Here is a 20,974-nt window from a genome sequence, read left to right on the forward strand (position 1 = left end):
TGGGCTGCAAGGTAGAGTCGCCAGAAAAAAAGCCATTACTACGCAAATGCCACAAAGTATCCCACTTACATAGTAGGAGAGGTTGACAAAAGCTACAAGTCTATCCTATGTGTGTGATTATATGTCAGTATTACATTGTATATGGCTGTATGTTGTGGTCATTCAGGTGCTTATCTAATGGTTTTTTTAAACTATTGATGCCACCCTCCAAAACCACTACCTGTGGAAGGGAATTCCACACCCTTGCTGCTCTTACAGTAAAGAACCCTCTACGCAGTTTAAAGCGGGGTTCTGCTCATCGGGACCCTCCCCCCTCCGGTGTCACAATCTCCACCTTTCAGGGGGGAGGGGGGTGCAGATACCTGTCTAAGACAGGTATTTTCACCCACTTCCGGGCATAGACTCCCACGGGAGTCTATGTCTCTTCCTGTCCCTACGCGCTGTCTGCTGGGACACACACGGGTCCCAGAGACAGCGCAGACAATTCCTATTGCGCTGCGTGACTCTCGCATGCGCAGTAGGGAACCGGGAAGTGAATCCGCAACGCTTCACTTCCTGATTCCCTCACCTAGAATGACGGCGGCAGCAGCCGAGAGCCGAGCGATCAATTGGCCTCGGCTGACGACATTTTTCTCATTCTTTATGAGGCCAATTTGGTCGGTCCTCCCTTTTTTAATGTTTATATACTTAAATATTTTCTTGGGATTTTCTTTGCTCTCCTACGCTATGTGTCTTTTGTGTTTTATCTTAGCCACCCTAATTGCACCCTTACATATCTTGTTGCATTCTTTGTAAAGTCTGAATGCTGATGATGATCCCTCTGCCTTGTATTTTTTGAAGGCCTTCTCTTTTGCTTTTATATGCATTTTTCATTGGAGTTAAGCCACCCAGGACTTTTGTTCGCTCTTTTAAATTTATTTCCCAATGGGATGCACTGGCTAATGCCCTTATTTAATATGCTCTTAAAGCAAACCCATCTCTCCTCCGTGTTCTTTGTTTCTAAGATTTTATCCCAATTTATATCTTCTAGCAAGGTTCCTAGTTTAGGAAAGTTGGCTATTTTGAAATTCAGTGTCTTTGTGTTCCCCCCTGTGTTTCCTATTTGTGTGATTTATACTGAAGTCAATTGAACTGTGATCGCTGTTTCCTAAATTGCCCCGTATTTCCACATCCATGATCATGTCTGTATTGTTAGTAATCAGTAGATCTAGTAACCCAGTGTTCCTAGTTGGTGCAGCTACCATCTGACCCATGAAATTGTCCTGCAAGACATTTAGGAACTGGTGAGCCTTAGACGAATGCATGGTTCCCTCCGCTCAGTCTGTTTCGATAATTAAAATCCCCATTATGATAACACTTCCCATCCTTGCTTACAATATGCCAAACAGCACAGAGACAAGTCTCAAACCTTCTGGCACAAAGTCATTTGGAGTGATGAGACCAAAATTGAGCTTTTTGGCCACAACCATAAATCCTACATTTGGAGAGGAGTCAATGTAGCCTATGATGAAAGGTACACCATTCCTACTGTGAAACTCAATGTTTTTGGGATGTCTAAGCCACAAAGGCACAGGAAATTTGTTCAAAATTGATGGCAAGATGAATGCAGTATGTTATCCAAAAATACTGGAGGAACATTTGCATTCACCAGCCAGGAATTTGAGCATGGGGCATACTTGGACATTCCAAATCGACCTGTCATTGCATATGGCAGAATAAAGGGAATGTTCTACAGTGGCCATCTCAGTCTCCTGACCTCAATATCATTGAGCTACTCTGGGGAGATCTCAAATGTACAGTTCATGCAAGACAGCACAAGAATTTACAGGAACTGGAGGCTTTTTGCCAAGAGGAATGGGCAGCTTTACCATCTAAGAAGATAAAGAGCCTCATCCACAAATACCACAAAAGGCTTTAAGCTGTCATTGATGATTAATGGGGCAATACACAGTATTAAATCTGGGGTATGTAAACTTTTGATCAGGTTCATTTGATTGGTTTCTGTTCTGATTATGATTTAAAAAGAGTAAACACAGTTGATTGATAATAAATGGCTTCAGCCAAACACTAACCATGAGGGAAAGAAAAGTTTTTGTGTTATCATTCATATTCTCTGAAAAATGGCCAAGAAATCATAAATTCTGCCAGGGTATGTAAACTTATGAGCACAACTGTATATATTAGCTAGGCAGTTAGGAAAGAAATAAAGTTATTGCTTGTGCCTATCTTAGATATTTGGGTGGTGCATTGCCTTTAATGTTGTACATAAAAGTGATTAATATTTCCTTGTCATATGTGATCTACCATTTCATGTGTATAATACTATGTTTATTCCTTGTGGTACGCCACATATGTTACAGTTATTGTTACTCTTTCCCTGTTTTCCCCACCTGCCCCATTTTTGCCAGGACATTCACTCCCAGGCTTGAAAGCTCAAATAATTTTTTCTGCAAACTCTGAGATGTACTTTTGTGGGCAGGGTGAGGATCTAGCACCCTGGTGTTTAGGCAAGGTTGCTCCTAAATTTACCTGCCAGGTATAGCTACATTGACCCATTGTTGGGATCCATTGATTTCACTCTAAGTCTGTAATTGCTGCACGTCTCTCTTTTGTTGCTAGGTGGCTGGGTACCTGATGTCATTAGATACGAGAAGGGCAATGTAAGGTCAGATTATGGGTATATGGGGTATCCCAGCCAATGGGCAGGGGTTTTCTTAAATCACTTAGCCTGCTGGGAGAACCTATATATTTGAGTGGAGTCAGGTGATCAGTGTTCTGTGCCACCTGGATGGCTGTCTGGGTGAATGTGTGTTGTACTGCCCGGGCTGCTAGGCCAGAGTTTGGGTCTATCCTGGGTACATCTGGCTGCTAGGCTGTCTGGAGGCCTATCCAGAAGCAAGAGAGCAGCGCAGGGTTAGGCTTGCAGCTTACAGTCCAGCCAGAATTGACTGTTCTGTTGGCTAGAGAACCTGTCATGGTCGGAGGTAGAGGGGAAGCTGTCGGCACTAAGGGTCCAACCACCTTATTACCAGGGACCACAGTGAGTAGCTGAAGCAAGTACTGGAGCAGAATTCTCACCAACAGGGGATGGTGAAGAATCTGGAAACTTCAGTGGGTATCAAGCCAGGGACCCAGTGGAGGTGATGCTTGCAGAGCAGCCTTGTGTGTCAAACCAGGGACTCAGCAGGCCAGTGGGGTGGAGCTTGAGAAGTATCTTAAGTGCCAAGCTAGGGACCCAGCAGAAAAGTGGGGGTGACGCTTGAGGAATATACTACGGTGAAGTTTGGAGAATCTCACAGGATTCAGTGGCAGTGAATAATCTAGGCTAGTGAGAGAGACTGGGAGCTCAGTGGGCTAAAGAACAAGAAGCGATTGTAGTGGATGTGAAGGAGTAGTGTCATATTTTGCTCCCCATCATAGAATGCTCCGGAAGTGACTTTGCCGACAGAAATTTTGCATTGCGCATGCGCTCCAAACACTTGCGCCATGCGTTCCAGAGGATTTGTGACAATGCAGTTCAGTGAAACCATCAGATAATGTCACGGAAGTGAGGGGAGGTAATTGTGACGTTAACTTTAGACAGAGTGACGAGTGACGTTAACTTTAGACAGAGCGGAGAGAGAGCGGGTAACCGTGGCTCGGGGAGGGGATTACCTCCCCTCACTTTCGTGACATTATCTGACGGTTTCACTGGTCTGCATTGTCGCAAATCCTTTGGAACGCATGGCGCAAGTATTTGGAATGCTTTGCCGCAACGTTACTTCCGGAGAATTCTACGATGGGGAGCAAAATAAGACACTACAAAGGAACTGTTACATCTTGTGTTAGAAACTGTTAAAGACTGTGGCCCTCTCTGGCCCTGGAGGTTCTATAAAATTGCATTGATTACTGTGTAAATGTGACTGGCAGGGAAGGGGCTAACACCAGGGGGCGCTGTAGGGGTTAATATGTTCCCTATAGGAGTGATTCTAACTGTGGGGGGAGGGAACTCACAAGGGGAGGAGACCGATTGGTGTTTCTCTGTACTGGGAACACACCATGTTTACATACACAGATCCACGGTCCTGCTGTGTACCCGTGCAATCGCGTGCCCAGCGGACATCGCGGCCGCAGGGCACGCGCACCGGGTCCCGAGCGACACGTGCCCCCTAGGTGGCTGGGAATGGGAGGACATCATATGATGCCCACCCAGGATGGGAGATCCCATCTGTGGGCGTCATATGACTATGGGTGTGTATGGAAGTGGTTAAATCCACAAGGACTTTTTTTTTTACCACTACTATTCCTTTATAATGGCTTTTAAAATGTACATATACAACAATTTAGAAATCTGATGATGTGTTTAGCACTGGGAAACACTTTTTTAAAGGTTAAAAGTGCTTTTTATACACAACTATATGGATCAGACCAAAATGAGGGACAAATGAGAAGGAAAGAGGGACATTGCTCCAAATCAGGGTCAGCCCCTCCAAATCAGGGACAGTTGGGAGCTATGGGCAAGCACTCCTGCATTTCTGGTCCTGGTGTCACAGGAAGTGATGGGACGTCTCCCTAGGGAGTCAGGAATAAAATGATGGCAAAGTTTTAGACTCTTTCCCGTGATAGGCTGTATATGTCGTATGAAGCATTCCTCTCCTATCCGTATGACAGGAAGCTCTTCTCTGGCCATGTCACCCGGCTAATGTGCGCATGCTCGGCCCGGCTCGCCTCCTGTGTTTACGGAAGCGGCTGTTACGTGTCAGTGCGGAGAGCAGGGAATTGTGGGAGTCAGACTGATGGCCGAGTGGAGGGGCTGACAGCTCTGCACCGAGCCGGGGCCATGTTATAGGAGGACGGGAGGGCTGAGCGGAGGCCTGCTCTCTGTCTGCTGCACTTCGTAGTTTCACTTGTGTTCGGGTACGGGCTGGCATAGTGAGCCGGAGACATGGCTTCCAACACCAGCAGCCCCGAGGCCATCAAGAAGCTGCTGGAGAACATGCAGAGCGACCTAAGGGGCCTGTCCATGGAGTGCAAGAAGAAGTTCCCTCCTGTCAAAGAGGTAGTGTGTGTGTGTGTGTGTGTGTGTGTGTGTGTGTGTGTGTGTGTGTGTGTGTGTGTGTGTATACGTATACAGTCTACTACATGTCACCCATCAAAGCAACCTGGATTCTGGATCAATGTGTGATGATATCATGTATGACCAAGGAGATCTGACAGCTCCATCTCTGTGTCATTCATGTACTCCACTGTAGCAGCCTGTGTTTGATGGTACAATGTATGCTCTCTGGAGATCTGACAGCTTCATGTCTGTGCCATACATGTCCCAATCATAGCAGCCTGTGTGTGATGGTATCATGTATTGACTCCCCCAGTCTGCCCCATGTGTTTGATGGTACCATGTATGATCTCTGGAGATCTGACAGCTTCATGGCTGTGCCATACATGTCCCAATCATAGCAGCATGTGTGTGATGGTATCATGTATTGACTCCCCCAGTCTGCCCCATGTTCTGGTATCATATATGACCTCAGGAGATCTGACAGATCTATGTCCTCCATCATAGTAGCCTGTGTTTGCTGGTACCATGTATGACCTCAGGAGATCCGACGGCTCCATGTCTGTGTCATACATGTCCCCATCATAGCAGCCTGTGTGTGATGGTATCATGTATTGAATCCCCCAGTCTGTCCCATGTTCTGGTATCATATATGACCTCAGGAGCTCTGACAGATCTATGTCTTTGTCATACATCTCCCCCTTCATAGCAGCCTGCGTGTGATGGTACCATGTATGACCTCAGAAGATCTGACAGCATCATGTCTGTGTCATACATTTTCTCCATCATAGCAGCTGGGACTCCCTCAAAGTGTCCCATGTTCTGGTACCATGTATGACCTCAGGAGACCTGACAGCTCCTTGTCTGTGTCATACATGTCCTCCATCATTGCTGCCAGTGTGTGATGGTAACATGTATGACCTCAGGAAATCTGACAGTTCCATATCTGTGTCAAACATGTCCTCCATCATAGCAGCCTGGTCTCCCCCAATCTGTCCCATGTTCTGTCATTATGTATGATCTCAGGAGATCTGACATCTCCATGTCTGTGTCATACACGCCCTCCATCATAGCAGCCTTGAGTCTACCAATGTGTATGACCTCAGGAGATCTGACAGATCCCCATGTCAGTGTGCTATACATCTCGCCTTCATATTATACCCCATCAACCTGGACTCCCCCCAGTGTGTCTTATATTCTAGTATCATCTATGACCTCAGGAGATCTGACATCCATGTCAGTGTCCTATATGTCCCCCTTAATAGCATCCTGGACCCCCTCTGTGTCCTGTGTGATGGCACCATGTATGACCTCAATCGATCTGACAGATAAATGTCTGTGTGCTTTATACCACCCCTTCATATACTCTAGCAACCGGGACTCTCCAATCTGTTACATGTTCTTGTGTCATGTATGACCTGTGGAGAGCTGACAAAGATTCATGCCCCTCTTCATAGCAGCTTGAACCCCCCTGTCTGTTTTATGTTTTGGTGTGATATATGACCTCAGGAGATCTGACAGAGCAATGTCTGTGTCCTATATGTCCTCCCTTCCTAGCAGTCTGGACCCCCCTTTCTGTCCTGTGTGATGGCACCATGTATGATCTCACTAGATCTCACAGAGAACCACCTCTTTGTCATACATGTCATCCCAACATAGCAACCTAGAGCAGTGATGGTGAACCTTGGCACCCCAGATGTTTTGGAACTACATTTCCCATGATGCTCCACTGTACTGCAGAGTGCCAGAGCATCATGGGAAATGTAGTTCCAAAACATCTGGGGTGCCAAGGTTCGCCATCTCTGACCTAGAGCCTCCCTGTCTGTTCTGTGTTGAGATCTGACAGATTTGTGTCTGTGTCCTATATTCCTGGACCCCCTCATCTGTCATTTGTTATAATATTGTGATAGACCCCAGGAGTTTTGACTGTACCATTTATCTCCTCACACCATAACAGCCTGGAATTCCGTAATCCTCTCGTTTAATCTGTCCAGTGTGATGGTACCATGTATGGCCAGACAAGATTCAGGAGATCTGATGTGCTCTTCTTGCAGTCCAGCAGATATCTATGTGTTCTGAGCAGCAGACATTCTTTTTTTATTTGTTTACTTTTCAGCTGAGTGAATTATATTATATCCTCTCCTGTAAATACGCAGATCAATGGCTTTTTCTTGCTCTGCCATGGGTTGGTGCCTACCTATTCTGCCCACTAGGTCATGCTGCCAGCAGGAATATATCTACGTGGGTCTTTGGCCAGAGCTTACGCTTGGCAGTCATCAGAAGATGTAGTGATGATGTGCTTGAGGAGAGCAGGGAAAGAACCCACTGCGTCATAGCAACAAACTGTTATAACCCTGGTTAGAATCTGCTCTGCTGTGATGTATTCAAAGCAGATACATTCACTGGCCAGTTTATTAGGAACACCTTGCTAGTACCGGGCTGGACCCACTTTTGCCTTCAGAACTGCCTTAATTCTTCATGGCATAGATTGAACAAGGTGTTGGAACCATTCCTCCGAGATTTTGGTCCATATTGACATGATGGCATCACACGGTTGCTGTAGATTTGTCCATTTTACATCCATGATGCAAATCTCCCGTTACACCACATCCCAAAGGTGCCATCGGAGTACAGTGACCTCATTGTTATGATCAAGAAACCAGTTTGAGATGATTTGAGCTTTGTGACATGGTGTATTATGCTGCTGGAAGTATCCATCAGAAGATGAGTACACTGTAGTCCTAAAGGGATGGACATGGTCAGCAACAATACTCAGGTAGGCCGTGGTGTTTAAATGATGCTCAGTTGGTACTAAAGGGCCCGGAGTCTGCCAATAAAATACCCCCACACCATTACACCCAGGGGCACAGACATCAATAAAAAAACAAAAAAAAAATCATCTGAGCGGGGATCTAATTCTTCCCTGCTTTGTCTGAAAAAAAACAAAGTTCTGGTTGGAGTTGGGCTCTATTGTTGGCTACAGCAAAGCTCCTTGCACTTCCATCTCTCCTCAGCTAGTTTTGACAATATATTTATTTATTTTCGTTCATTTTTTCTTTTTTGTAGCATATTTTTTTTTTTTTTTTTCAAAAAAAAATCAATAAAATGTTTAAAAATATCTTTGTCCTTTTGAAATAGATATCACTTCAAGATGATAAGTAAGGTCAAATGAAGGAAAAGGTTAAGAGCCTCTAGTTCTGCAGGAGGTAGGAGCACAGACAGTATATAGACATAGAGTTCACATATGTGAACCACATTTATACCACTGAGTTTTATTGCTGTGCTATAGAGTAACTGCTTATCAGTTTCCTTATAGAGGGCAGTGAAAGTATCAGAGGAGACTGACTTGCAATGCATTTAAAGTGGATGTAAACCCTCACATATACCCACATATACCCAGTGAAGGGAACAGCCTCAAATGATACACAGAGATGAAACAAATCTCCCTACACAGGTTTTACTTGTTTATCTGCAGCCCTCTCTTCTCTACACCCCTTCAAAATGACTGAAAAGTGTTAAAAATCCTTCTGCATATTTTAAGCCCCATACACACAATCATATTTTCTGCAGATTTTTTTTTTTTCCTTCAGATTTACCAAAACCAGGGATCCTCAAACTACGGCCCTCCAGCTGTTGCAGAACTACACATCCCATGAGGCATTGTAATTAAGCTCTGACATTCACAGACATGACTAGGCATGATGGCAATTGTAGTTCCTGAACAACTGGAGGGCCGTAGTTTGAAGACCCCTGACCAAAACCATGTAGTAGAAGGGCCTGCCTAATTGCATACACATTGAAACGCCTAAGGTTTGACCTCATATTATATGGTTTTGGTAAATCTGAAGGAAAAAATCAGCAGAAAATCTGATAGTGTGTATGGGGCTTTAGTATCACAGAGGAGGGGGTGGAGAGGCTTCAGTTACACTCTGTGAAAGTTGATTGGAGGAAAAGGCACACCTCCCTGCCACACAGCAGAAGAACTGTGTTGTGAATAGACAAGCTGTGTGCTACGCTCTTCCTCCCAACACAAATGTATCTCATGTGTCAGGAAAACTTCTCAGAAGTGACTCTGCTGATAACAGAGGAATGAAGCACCAGAGAGAAATTACACTTAGAGCTTTGGAGAGAGTAAACACAGATTTCATGACTGAGGTTTAAAATGACTTTAAAGCTAACCTTTAATGTGCTTAGATTTTTTGCATTGCCCCCTCGCCAGTATGCTAATGAAATTGTTAAATAAAACCTTTCCACTTTCATGACATACCGTATTTTGCACACATTATCACAGGGTCTCTGTACTTCTTTATGTAATGTAGACAGATCATGGGTGTTGGGAGTGGCCAGCAGGGTGCTGTACATAACTTCTTGAAATTGGGAAGCTGTGGTAATGCTGAGCAAAATGGAGCAAAGCCTTCTAAGTATTTAATCTTTTACAGTAAAGCCCAATTTACACCCACACCATGGGTGGAAGGAATGAAAATCACTCAATTCCCCCCCCATCACCACAGTGGCGCAGGGAGCCTTCCCAGATGGGAAAACACAATGATTATTGCTATCAGCTATAGCATCCAGCAGTAATCTCTGTATGTCCTTAGTGCAGAGCCATGATAATTGGCTCACATCCTGGGCCTGTTGTGAGCAGTGCCAGGCCTCCCTTTTTGAGGTTCTCCCAGTCGGACTACCTGGAACCCTGCCAAGACACCGTGCACTATGGGACCTCCTGATAACACAGCATTCATCTCCTCTATGCACAGATTATCCCCATACCTGTCCGCTGCACACAGCCACAAAGGACCCAACTACAGATTGACTTGACTTCATCTGGCCACCTGACTGTCCGCACACCACCGACACACCGCCCCTACTGGTCAGAGGACTGAACAACCACCTGACAGCACAGCCACAGAGCTCTATACAGCCACATTAAAACTACTTGAGCTGTCTCCTGGATGTATGGACAGAGCCTGGTGAACATCTTAGGTGCAGGCCAGCAGCAGGTAGGGCTCATTCCTTTTTGATTCAGGGGCTCCTTCCAGCGGATCCCTGTCTGCGCCTCTTGCAAGCCTGTCAGCCTGTCCTCCGAGGCTCCAGGCTGCTGTCACTATTGATGTTGGAGCAGAGAATAGGTCAGAGAAGGAATCCGTGAAGTGGATGCTGCACCCGCTGCTGCTTGATTTTTCAGGTCAGAGAGGCAGTGGTGCTCTTCTTCCTCCCGGGCTCTCAGGCCTAGCTGTTCTCACTGTTCGGCTTCCCCGTGGTCTTCCACTCATTGCGAGGAGATAAATGCCTGCACCCAGAGGACCCAGTTGTTTGCTGCCTCTTTCTCCCTGCCACCAAACCAGGACTATACATGATAACCAGTGGCTGGGGCTGCACCCCTAGGTAGCTGCCTAGTGGTAGCTCTGGCACTGAGCGCTGCATGAGCAGATCAAGTGCTGGTTTTCCTGCCGCACCGTTCATCAGCAGCTGGTCTAATGACCGGCTTCTGTTGAACAGACAGGAATACAGACGGTTTTAGAATTTGACCAGTACGTGTTGAATTGGCCGACTTTCAATCCATGTATGGCCAGCTTTAGACCTCATGTTTAAACTGTGACTAAAATATTACTCTTTGGTACAATGAAAACAATTACTGGTTTCTGTGTGTGATTCTATTATAGTTACTTTGAAGCTGAAAGACATCTAACTGATAACTTTTGCTAAGGGTTTGTTCATATCTGCGACAACCCCTTTTACCTCTGAAAAGTAAACCACTGAGAGTGTCTGATATGTCCCCTTCCAACTGCCTGTTTTAACTCTGAAAAGGTTGAACCAGCGCACCACAACAGGTGCATTGCATGTGTTTGCAGTGTGGCCCCATTCGCTTGAATGGGGCCACATTTGGTAGTGGTACGGCCCAGCGAACGCAGCAGTTTTTTTTTTTTTTTTTTTTTTTTTATACAGCCCTGTGAAGGTGGCTGGATCCACTATTGCACCTAATTGGAGTAAAGGTGGGCTCTTACTGCAACACCCAAAACCAGGATGGTGGCGGCTGTAGGGTAAGAGTCATCCCATATTGATTGGGTGCTTGTAAAATTGTAATGTAGAAAAACATTGATGGATGGAGTTGCAAATCTCTGCCACGCCCAGTAGGATTTTGCACCGCAAAGTAATCTAATCCAAAAATACCAGCGAGGATGTACAAAAACTATGGAGATAGCGATTGTCTCCAGTGTACAGGTTTCCATGATATGTTTATTGTGTTCCAGTGGCAGTCCCTCTTGTCTTTCCAGTTTGAAGCATTGTTTCATATAGTTGCACATGGCAGCTTGTGAGGTGTGTCTCCCTGTACAGGTCATGGATGGTTTCATTTACAGGCTGCTTTCTTTAAAAATATTAGCACGCGCTTGACATGAACAGTATTATTGACTGCGGAGATGTCATTGATGCGTCTTAGATGTTCATTTTCACCCACCCTGAGATGTCAGAGTAGCCTTTTTAAACAATTCTTAAATACAGGTGGAATATGTAAGATGTTCCAAAAGAGAACTTTAACAATATATAAAAATTTTAAAAATAATTACACTTAAGCAGTGCCCTGAAAAAAAAAAAAAACTTTTTTGTCTGAAATTCCTCCTGAAAATAACAGTGCACTTTATGGTGTGAGGGAGACCACACATTTCTATGTATCTTGTAGCTCTTTGGTTTGAGATTAAAGGAGTAGGGCAGCCAAAGCTCATTTGGTTGTACTCCTCCTATGGATCACAGGAGTGCTGTTCCTTCTGCATTCCTGTGAAGCGCTTTCAGATGGCTGACGTTACAGAACCAGTCCAGGCTCAGGAAAGGTGGTGACCATATGGTTGGGATCCACCCACATGCCTGGACTGGCACCTGGCTCAGCCTCTCAGTAAGCTGCTGAGAGCCTGAGCCGGATGCTCCCACCCCCTCCACAGCCCAGCACTCACTGGAGTGCTGGGGGCAGAGCTGAGAGCCGCTGCCTGACAGTCACTAGCTCTCTGCTCACTGAACTGTGAGAACCGAGCGATCAAACACTGCCGATCGCTCAGTTCTCAGTTTTAGAGCTGGCAGGGGACAGATGCAGCATCCAGCTAGGTAAGTATGATTCTGGAAAAAAAAAAAAAAAAACATTCCCATACTTCTCTTTAGAGCACTGTTGCCTCTGACTATTAGGCTTCTTTCACACTGAGGCACTTTACAGGCACTACAGTGCTAAAAATAGTGCCTGTAAAGAGCCTCTCCTGTCTCTACAGTGTGAAAGTCTGATGGCTTTCACACTGGAGAGGTGTGCTTGCAGGGCAGTAAAAAAAAGTCCTGCAAGCAGCATCTTTGCAGCGATGTAGGGGCAGTGTATACACCACTCCTAAGCACCCCTGCACATTGAAATCAACGGGGCAGCGCCGGCAAAGCACCGCTGTAGTGGCACTTTCTGAGTGGTTTTAACCCTTTTTCGACCACTAGCGAAAGGGTGGTCACTTCAGCACACCTTAGATGCTATTGGACAGGGTGGATTTGATTTAAATCGCTAGTATAAAGACTTGATTTAAATCATATTTTTAAAGAGCATTTGTAATTTCTGTCTAGTAGCGGCTCCTCCTCTGACCCACTGTTGTCTCACTGACAGCCCCATTCACTTTAAAGGGATAGCTAATGTTGCAGCAGTGACACAACAAGGTAAGGGATGTGTTGGCAGCAGATGAGTGGATACCCGCTAACAGGCACTGCCATAATTGATCTGAAATGACAGGTGCTCTTTAAATGTAAGGACTTATTCTTGCTGGTAGTTAGAATCTATAATATTTGCCAGCAAAATGAAGGTTTTCTATTTAGAATAATAAGCTGTCAGGTTCGTAAAACAGTGAGTCAGAACCGATTCAGTCATACAGTTTGTACATAGATTTGCAAAACAATGGGATCAAGGAATATTCTTGAATTTTGTTTTATCTCATGGTTACTGTGAAATTGTGTGAATGCATTAATGCAGTGCATGTTATCTCAGCTTGCAGAGCTTGGATTCATTGAATAAGTTTACAAAAACAGTCTCATGATGCATAACAAAGCTCCATTTCATGCTGAATAATGCTAAATGAGTAACCGCTTAAGGACCAGCCACCGTCATTATACTGCGTCAGGTTGGCTCTCCTAGGTGAATCGCTGTAGGTATACGTCCGCCGCTTTAAGAGCGATAGGGGGAACGCACCCGTGGCACGAAGCTGGAGCCGCTATAACTTTTGTATAAATCAATCGATATACCTTTATTGCAATTTTTTTTTTTTTTACCAAAACTTGTAGAAGAATACATATTGGCCAAAACTGATGAACGCATTTGTTTTATTTTTAATTTTTATATTTTTGGATATTTATTATAGCAAAAAAGTAAAAAATATTGTTAATTTTTTGTTTTCAAAATAGTCACTTTTTTTGTTTTATAGCGTAAAAAAATAAAAACCACAGAGGTGATCAAATACCACCAAAAGAAAGCTTTATTTGTGGGGGGGGGGGGGGGGAGACATACATTTTGTTTTTGGTACAACGTTGTGCAGTTGTCACCTAAAGCGACACAGTGCCGTATCACCTGGTCATTAAAAAGCCAAATGCTTCCTGTCCTTAAGTGGTTAATGTATCTTAAATAGAAAACTATATTTAGATACATTTTTACTCCAAAGTGTTTTATTAAAAGAAATTTGTTAAAAATCAAAAAAAAATCTGATTTAAATTTAAAAAAATCTGATTTTCATTTTTTGGGGATTTATTTAAAAAAAAAAACATTGATTTTTATCCACCCATCTTTTGGAACCCAAGGGAATCAGACTTCTCAGTAATGCTCCATTCACACTTGTGCGACTTGTCACGCGACGTTGGACACACAGTCGCATAACAAGTTGCAGCCCATTGATTTCAATGCCTGATCCAATCTATGACACTTAAAAAAAAAAGGTTTTGGCACTACTTTGATTCATCTTTCTTGTGACTTGAGTGCCAGACAGTGGAAAGTCCACATCAAAGTCGCATTCGAAAACACACGACTTTGGAGTCACACTAGTGTGAACAGCACCTTGTGGTCCTTTTCAGACGAGCGTTCCAGTCAGATCGCCTGTCAGTTTTTCAGGCAGATCTCACTGGTAGTTCAATGTTAGTCTAAAGCCAGTGGATGTAAACAGACATGTGTCCATTGACATCCAACTACCTTTGTCTAGGGCCGAAAATAAGATGGGAAAGGTTTGTGCCCTTTTCCCTTATTTATGACCAAAAAAAAAAAAGTCAAAGGTAAAAGGATGTAAACAAATGCATGCCTGTTTACATCCCATAGACCTAAAGTGCATCCAGACAGGAGGTAAAATCTAAATGGACACAAATATCACAAAAGTGACCTTTTGTTCTGCTCTGATTCTCCATCAGGGATCCCCGCTGATCAGAATGGACGGCACTCATGTGAAAGGACCCCAAGTAGGACCTATTTAGCCAGTGGTGCTGAGTACTACCTGGTGCTCTGAGCCAAAGCTAACACAGTCCACATTGTTGCATTGTGTTGATTCTGCCACTCTGTTGCCTTTTATCAGTGTGTAATAAATTTGTCTGAGCATTGTTTGCTGTGGTATCCTTCTGGCAGCTGACAGATACAAAATCTAACGTGCATTTAATATTATGGACACTGAGTAATTGTTTTAGAAATAGAGTTTACTTAAACGTGTGACTTGTAAATCATGCACTCTGCTGTCTAAATCCTTAAGTAGTACTAATGTACTGGAGAAGCTATTTACTATTTTAACTATTTAAATGCAATATATAGCATTGTCGAGCCATATTGCACAGGAGAATTATTGACTGAAATGGTGATTGCAGCAGTTCAGCATAGTGTTTGATAACCCTAGAGCAGGGATCTCCAAACTATGGCCCTCCAGTTGTTCAGGAACTACAATTCCCATCATGCCTAGTCATGTCTGTGAATGTCAGAGTTTTACAATTCCTCATGAGACGTGTAGTTCCATCAAAGGCTGGAGGGCCGTAGTTTGTAGATCCCTGCCCTAGAGCAAATTGATAGACACATACGGTACATGTAGATTCAATGATTGCTTTTCACATTTCTAGATTACATTTATTCACTTTTCTCTCTCCAAAAATAAGCTATTGATGTTTCTCTAGTGTTCTGCGCCACATTTGCTAACCTGGAAAGGGAGTCATGAACATCAGGATGAAGTCAGATACTTTGCATGGCCTCCCCAATTACAGAAGTAAACATCATTAAACCTTTATGTAAAGTTCTAGAGCAGGAGTGTCAAGCTCTGTTTCATTGCGGGCCACATTAGCTTTATGGTTGCCTTCAAAGAGCTGGTTGTATCTGTAAACACTATATAAATCTAAAGCAGAGCTCCACCCAAAAGGGGAAGCTCCACTTGTCTGCCCCCCACCCATACCACATTTGGCAACCTTTGTGGGGGAGCAGGTATCTTGTTTTGACAGGTACCCGCTCCCACTTCAAACTCACCTGGAAGTTTGAGCTCCTCCCAACCCCCCCCCCCCCCCCGCAGCTGGCCCAATAACAGAGCTCAGCGGGCTTCGCCCATGGACAGTAGGGAACCGGCTGAAGTAAACAGTATCTCTCTCTGATCATTGAAAGTTAACATAGTAACACCTCATCAGTGAATGGAGCAAGGTTTAATGAATTATAACAAGTTGTACAGATTATAATGGTTTAGGGAAAGATCACAAAAAGTATGGATCTCCATCCCTCCAGCACCATCTTGCCCCAGCCCTGAGTAAGGGTGATGAGGGGGGGGTGAGTAGGGGGAAGTGGTTCATAAAACTCTAGCATCAAACATGTATACAAATAGAGGTGATCACTGGTAAGTATTACACAAGTAGAGGGGGAAAGGGGAACCATACATATACTTATGTCCAGAAGTAGTGTATCAAGGGTGACACCAGAAATATTGTGGTAGCATCTGAAAGGGTAATTTCTGGATGTGTACCATAGGTACATTCAAAAAGCTAATTTGAGCTGACATTGGGTCCATCAGGAGGAGTGATGTTGCAAAGGGGGTCAGTTGAGGAGAGAGAGGGATAGAAATTCAGATTGGTTACTTACTGGCAGGATTTTTGTGATATGTTGTTCCAATTTATTCTGAAGGCGAGTTGGTGTTCCATGGTTAGACAGGTCTGCATCAAGTTTCTCTGCATAGTAGGCTCAAAAGATCCTGTTTAACATCTGTAATTGTGGGAGGGTTGGTGGAGGACCACTTTCTGAGGATGGCAAGTCTGGCAGTCATAAAGCATGTTGGAAGCCAGGTTTTATTACATTGGGTGGCTGCTGCTTGAGTTTTTGAATGGCCTGGGGAGGCAGCTTCCGGGTAACCAAAGAGCAATGGGAAAATGTATTTGGAAAGCAGCCTGTGACTGTAGCAGTTTTCGACTTGGTCCCAGAAGATAGAAATCTGGGAGCATGACCAAAGCCTATGGAGCAGTGTCTATTCTGGCCACGAAGGGGGCATTGATGTTTGAGTGGTTGTTGCACTGAGGTCAAGTGTGGTATGTTGGCACGGTCCATTATCTTGAACTGTTTTTCACGCCATAACTCATTTGATACAAAAGCACATGTGGAGTTGTAACCAGACAGTATCCAGTCCACTGCCTCCGTAGAGCTTAAATTCTTGTTCAAAGGTGCTACAGAGGTAGACTTCAGTGGTTTTCTTAGATGGGGGGGTAGCGGCTTATAGATGTTCAAAGTTTAAAATTGTTGTCTTTCCAGTAAAGTCTCCAAGATAGAGGAATGAAACCTTTGGAGTGTGTTTGGACATAGGCTCGAAGTATGATGCACTGCCTGATGGACACCAATGTAGTGGTGCTTCTGTAGATTGAAGCTGGACAGGATTTGAGAGAAGTTGGTAGGGCAGAACCAGTAGTCTAATCAAACAAATGTACATTGAGAAAGGTGAGAGGTCATGGGAGGCTTATACAACATAGCCAGCGTGAAGTTGAGTATTAAGAAAGTATGGTTTCCCATTAATTGGTAGATATCGGGAAACCCAGAGAGAAAGATTTATCTTGCTTCTTGTCTCATGCCAGGCTACCACCGTATCCTGCAAGATTTTTCTTAAGGTGTGGTGGCAGGGAATGCAGCTTACAATGCATTAAGGCCAGCAGGTTGTATGGGCTTACCATTTGGGACTCTAATTCAAAGTTGGAATATTTAGAGCTTTGGCATAGTTATTGAAGCTGAACTCTAATGCCACATACACACGACCGGACTTTTTGACAGCAAAGGTCTGACGGAACAAGTCTGTCGGACAATTCGATCGTGTGTGGGCTCCATCGGACCATTGCTTGCCAAAAATCCGGTGGACTTTAGAAATAGAACATGTTTTACATTTTTCCACTGGAACTCCGACCAAGAAATCCATTCGTCTGTATGCTAGTCCAGTTAGGGCAGCTATTGGCTACTGGCTATGAACTTCCTTATTCTAGTCCGGTCGTACGTCATCACGTTCGAATCCGTCGGACTTTGGTGTGATTGTGTGTTCGTCCGTCGGACCTAGTCCCTCAAAGTCCGGACGTGTGTATGCGGCATTCGATTTTAAAGGTGAAAATTTTATTTGGTTTTGTAATCGCTAATACAATGTTAAATGTTTTTGTTTTCTATATGCAAGCAGTGTAATTACCTAGATTTGACCTGGTTTTAAGGTTCTCAAATACTATAACGGATCAGCGCCGCTCCAAGCCTGTGGTGCCAGTCTCCCAGGTTTACACTCAGGTGCTGGCAGAGATAGCATACATCTCACTCCAAAACTTATGGCATACAGATACCTCTGCACGCTGTATTCATTTCCAATGTATGGTAAAAGAAAGACAGACTTCAGTTTAGATCCCAGGCCAGGACTCTACGATTAAACCTAGTGTGGGTGAAACATGTCAGAGGTGTATGGCCGACAGGCTGAGAGCTGAGCTGAAGCCTGTCTTTAATTTACCCTACATTGGAGTTGAATACAGTGAGCAGCGGTACCTGCATGCCTGATTTTAAGGCTATTGCAGTCCATGGACCGCGAAGCTTGTGTGTACGAGGTAGAAGCAGCACAGGGAGCCAATCATGTGCCAATCAGACATAAGCTCATCATTGTACTTCTTCTTTCACTGTCCGATCACTGGCTAGGCTGGGGTGGGTCTGGGATGACCTGGTCTCAGAGGATGGGTTGAATTATGCTGCCCATCAGACTGAGAACATCTAGTGGCAGAAAAAAGTACTGCGGGGAACAGTTCCATATTTAGGCTGATATTGCAATTTTATGCTGGTTTAATTTTTCTTTTAATTGGCTAAACATGTTTATCTTGTTATTTTGGCTTGATTTCTGCTTTAAATCATTGCATTATTATATTCCTAGGTGTTTCTGTTATTTTACCCACGCTTTGTATATAACAGAAATAGATTTTAAATAGTTGTTTTAATTAAATAATAGATGTCGTCATGCTAAGGAATCATATTATAGTCATCAATAAATCTAAAGGTGACCATAAGCTATAATTTTTAGTGGTATTGGTTAGCTGGTTCCTGGAATTTGTCCAGCTATATCATAAAATCAAAAATGTATACAGCGGTAAATACAGGATTTTAATTATCATGCATATTTTGGCATTCTATATGATCATTTTATCTGCTCCATAAAAGATGTAAATCCATGGAGAATGATGTAATCGGGCTTGGAAGGATCACAGATCTTTTCATCTGAATGAATTTTTTTATGGACTCTCTAAGCTTTTTTACGTATGTGTTTCTTCATAAAGTGGAATTATTCCCAAGTAGCTGATGTATGGCCTGGTAAGAAGACTTTGTATTGTAGATTGTGTAATTGTGAATGATGTGTAAGTGAAGTTTTGCAGCTTGTAATGTGGGTGAAGTAATATGATAATTTGGGAATTGTATCCTTAATGTTCCCTTTTGTTAGTCAGTATGACCTCATGACTCAACTGGTTGTTATCCATGTATGTTCCTCATACCGTAGATGGGTACGGATGTATATACAGACCCTAAAGCTGCCTTTTAAAGAATAGATTTTCAGTTAAAATGATTTGACTTGAGAACGTTTGTTTGATTTTCTATTAGTGGGTAAAATCAACGTTCCTCTTCGACCACAGTGGTGAGTAAAATTTGAAGGAGCAGGATGGACATTTTACCTTAAATAAACAAATTTCTAACAGCGTTTGAGGTTTTCGTTTGGAAAATTGCATTCCTTCCAAAACTGAATTTTGACGTATTTTCGAACGACATTTGTCCACCAATTGAAATTTTTTTTTCAACAGGAATGTTCTTGTGAATATTTCTACAAATGATCATTAAAAAATCTACAGCTTAAGAATAATCTAGAATCCTATTGCATGTCATTATGATGTAGGTGTATCTAGTTGCCTGCGCAGAGGTGTGGTTTATTTCTGAGAACCTTGGTACCCTGAAAAGCATTACTTTTGTGCGTATGCACACCGTAATCTGAGATCACATGGTGATGCCGTGGTCCACCGTTCTGCTTTCATCTCATCTATAAGGTGTGATTGACTCCAAAACTGGCCAGCAGGAAGATAATGGCAGCGGGTTGGAGTGGCCATGGCAGCACTGGTCAAATGTGCATGCACTGAAAGTTCACTTTAAAAAAACACAAAAAAAAACAATAAATGCACATTTTTTTGCAGGTAAAAAATAATGTGCATTTATTCTTATGCATTTTTTTTTTTTTTTGGAGCCTGTAAAGTATTGCACCAGCGATTAGCACGTCCCTGGTGCCATGCAGGTCTCCTGCAGACCTGTCAGTGTATCTGTATGCCCATATATACCGTACAGGCAAACAGATACACTGACAGAAAGACGGCCGTGGTCGTTCATTGAGAACTACAAGTCAACAGCCACAAAGGATGTCGGGTGTCTCGTTCATTCATGATGCAGCCATTTGGGCGGAGCCCCATATGGCCACGCAGGTTTCAAAAAGTGACAGCTAGTACAGGGAACTTCTTCCCGTGCTACTGTCTCATGGTGTGGGGGGAGGATCGGGCAGCGGCTGCAGCATTGGGAACATGTTCAACACTAAAACGGGTGGAATCTGTTCCCAGTGTAATGGTGTTGCACATAGCAGCGCTGATCCTCCTCTTCTCAGGGGTCCCCTGTCAGTGCTCCTGGCTCCTCTACCGCTCCGAGTGGCCCCATAACAAGTGGCTTGCTATGGGGGCACTTGTGCGTGCTTGCTCCCAAGCCCTGCTTTGTGTGTCCATAAGGGCTCATGCACACTGCATCTCAAAAAAACAACAGGTGCTTTCTTTATCGTACATCACGGGACACAGAGCCACAGTAATTACTGTATGGGTTATATGTCACTTTCAGGTGGTGGACACTGGCACACCCTAGACAGGAAGTTCAATTCCTCCTATAACCACTCCCCTTACTGGGAGTACCTCAGTTTTTTTGCCAGCGTCTTAGGTGTTGGTCACGAGTAAAGATGTGCTGTGCTGAGCTACGCTAGAATATTCCTTACTGGGGCTAGCTATGCAACCGGATCCATTCAAGGTGTTTTTTTCCAGACTGAAATTAATGGTACCCGGGCCTCGTGTCTGAAGAAACAAGGTTTTATCTGTAATGCTTCTCTTTTTAGAGAGCTGGACCCAGCGATCCAGTATTAGTTTTTTTCAGCCATATTCCTGACGGGGTGCTTTTTACAGGCCCAGGGCTGTGGATCACCCGGTTAAAAAGGTTTTTAACGGAGCCCACCGTGAGAGGTGAAGATTGGGTCTGTTACCACAGAACACTGCAGCTGGATAAGGTAAGGGAAGATTCCCGAGGAATTTTTCTAAGTCTTGTGGATATTTCTCCTTTAAAGTAAATGTTGTCATGCCTATAGACACCACTTTGGGTTGTCAAGAGCACTTACCTGATTCCATGCTTGTCAGTGTCACCTCTGTGTCAAGCTG

The 20,974-nt window shown here is 43.9% G+C and overlaps 1 protein-coding gene across 3 annotated transcripts in view; it reads left to right on the forward strand.

Moving 5' to 3' along the window:
* Positions 1–4,717: 4,717 nt before the first annotated feature.
* Positions 4,718–20,974, forward strand: part of MON2 (MON2 regulator of endosome-to-Golgi trafficking) — a 208,906-nt gene continuing 192,649 nt past the window's right edge. For 2 of the 3 annotated variants that reach the window (XM_077471965.1, XM_077471966.1), the window contains exon 1: positions 4,718–5,038. In XM_077471965.1, coding sequence (XP_077328091.1) covers positions 4,925–5,038 — 114 coding nt within the window. In that variant the 5' untranslated portion in view covers positions 4,718–4,924. The remainder of the gene's footprint in view (positions 5,039–20,974) is intronic. The other variant, XM_077471967.1, reaches the window with a different exon arrangement.

This window comes from Lithobates pipiens, unplaced genomic scaffold (assembly GCF_037356315.1).
Source record: "Lithobates pipiens isolate NorthernLeopardFrog02 unplaced genomic scaffold, aLitPip1_a1.2 Scaffold_8, whole genome shotgun sequence".
Classification (NCBI taxonomy): Eukaryota; Metazoa; Chordata; class Amphibia; order Anura; family Ranidae; genus Lithobates; species Lithobates pipiens.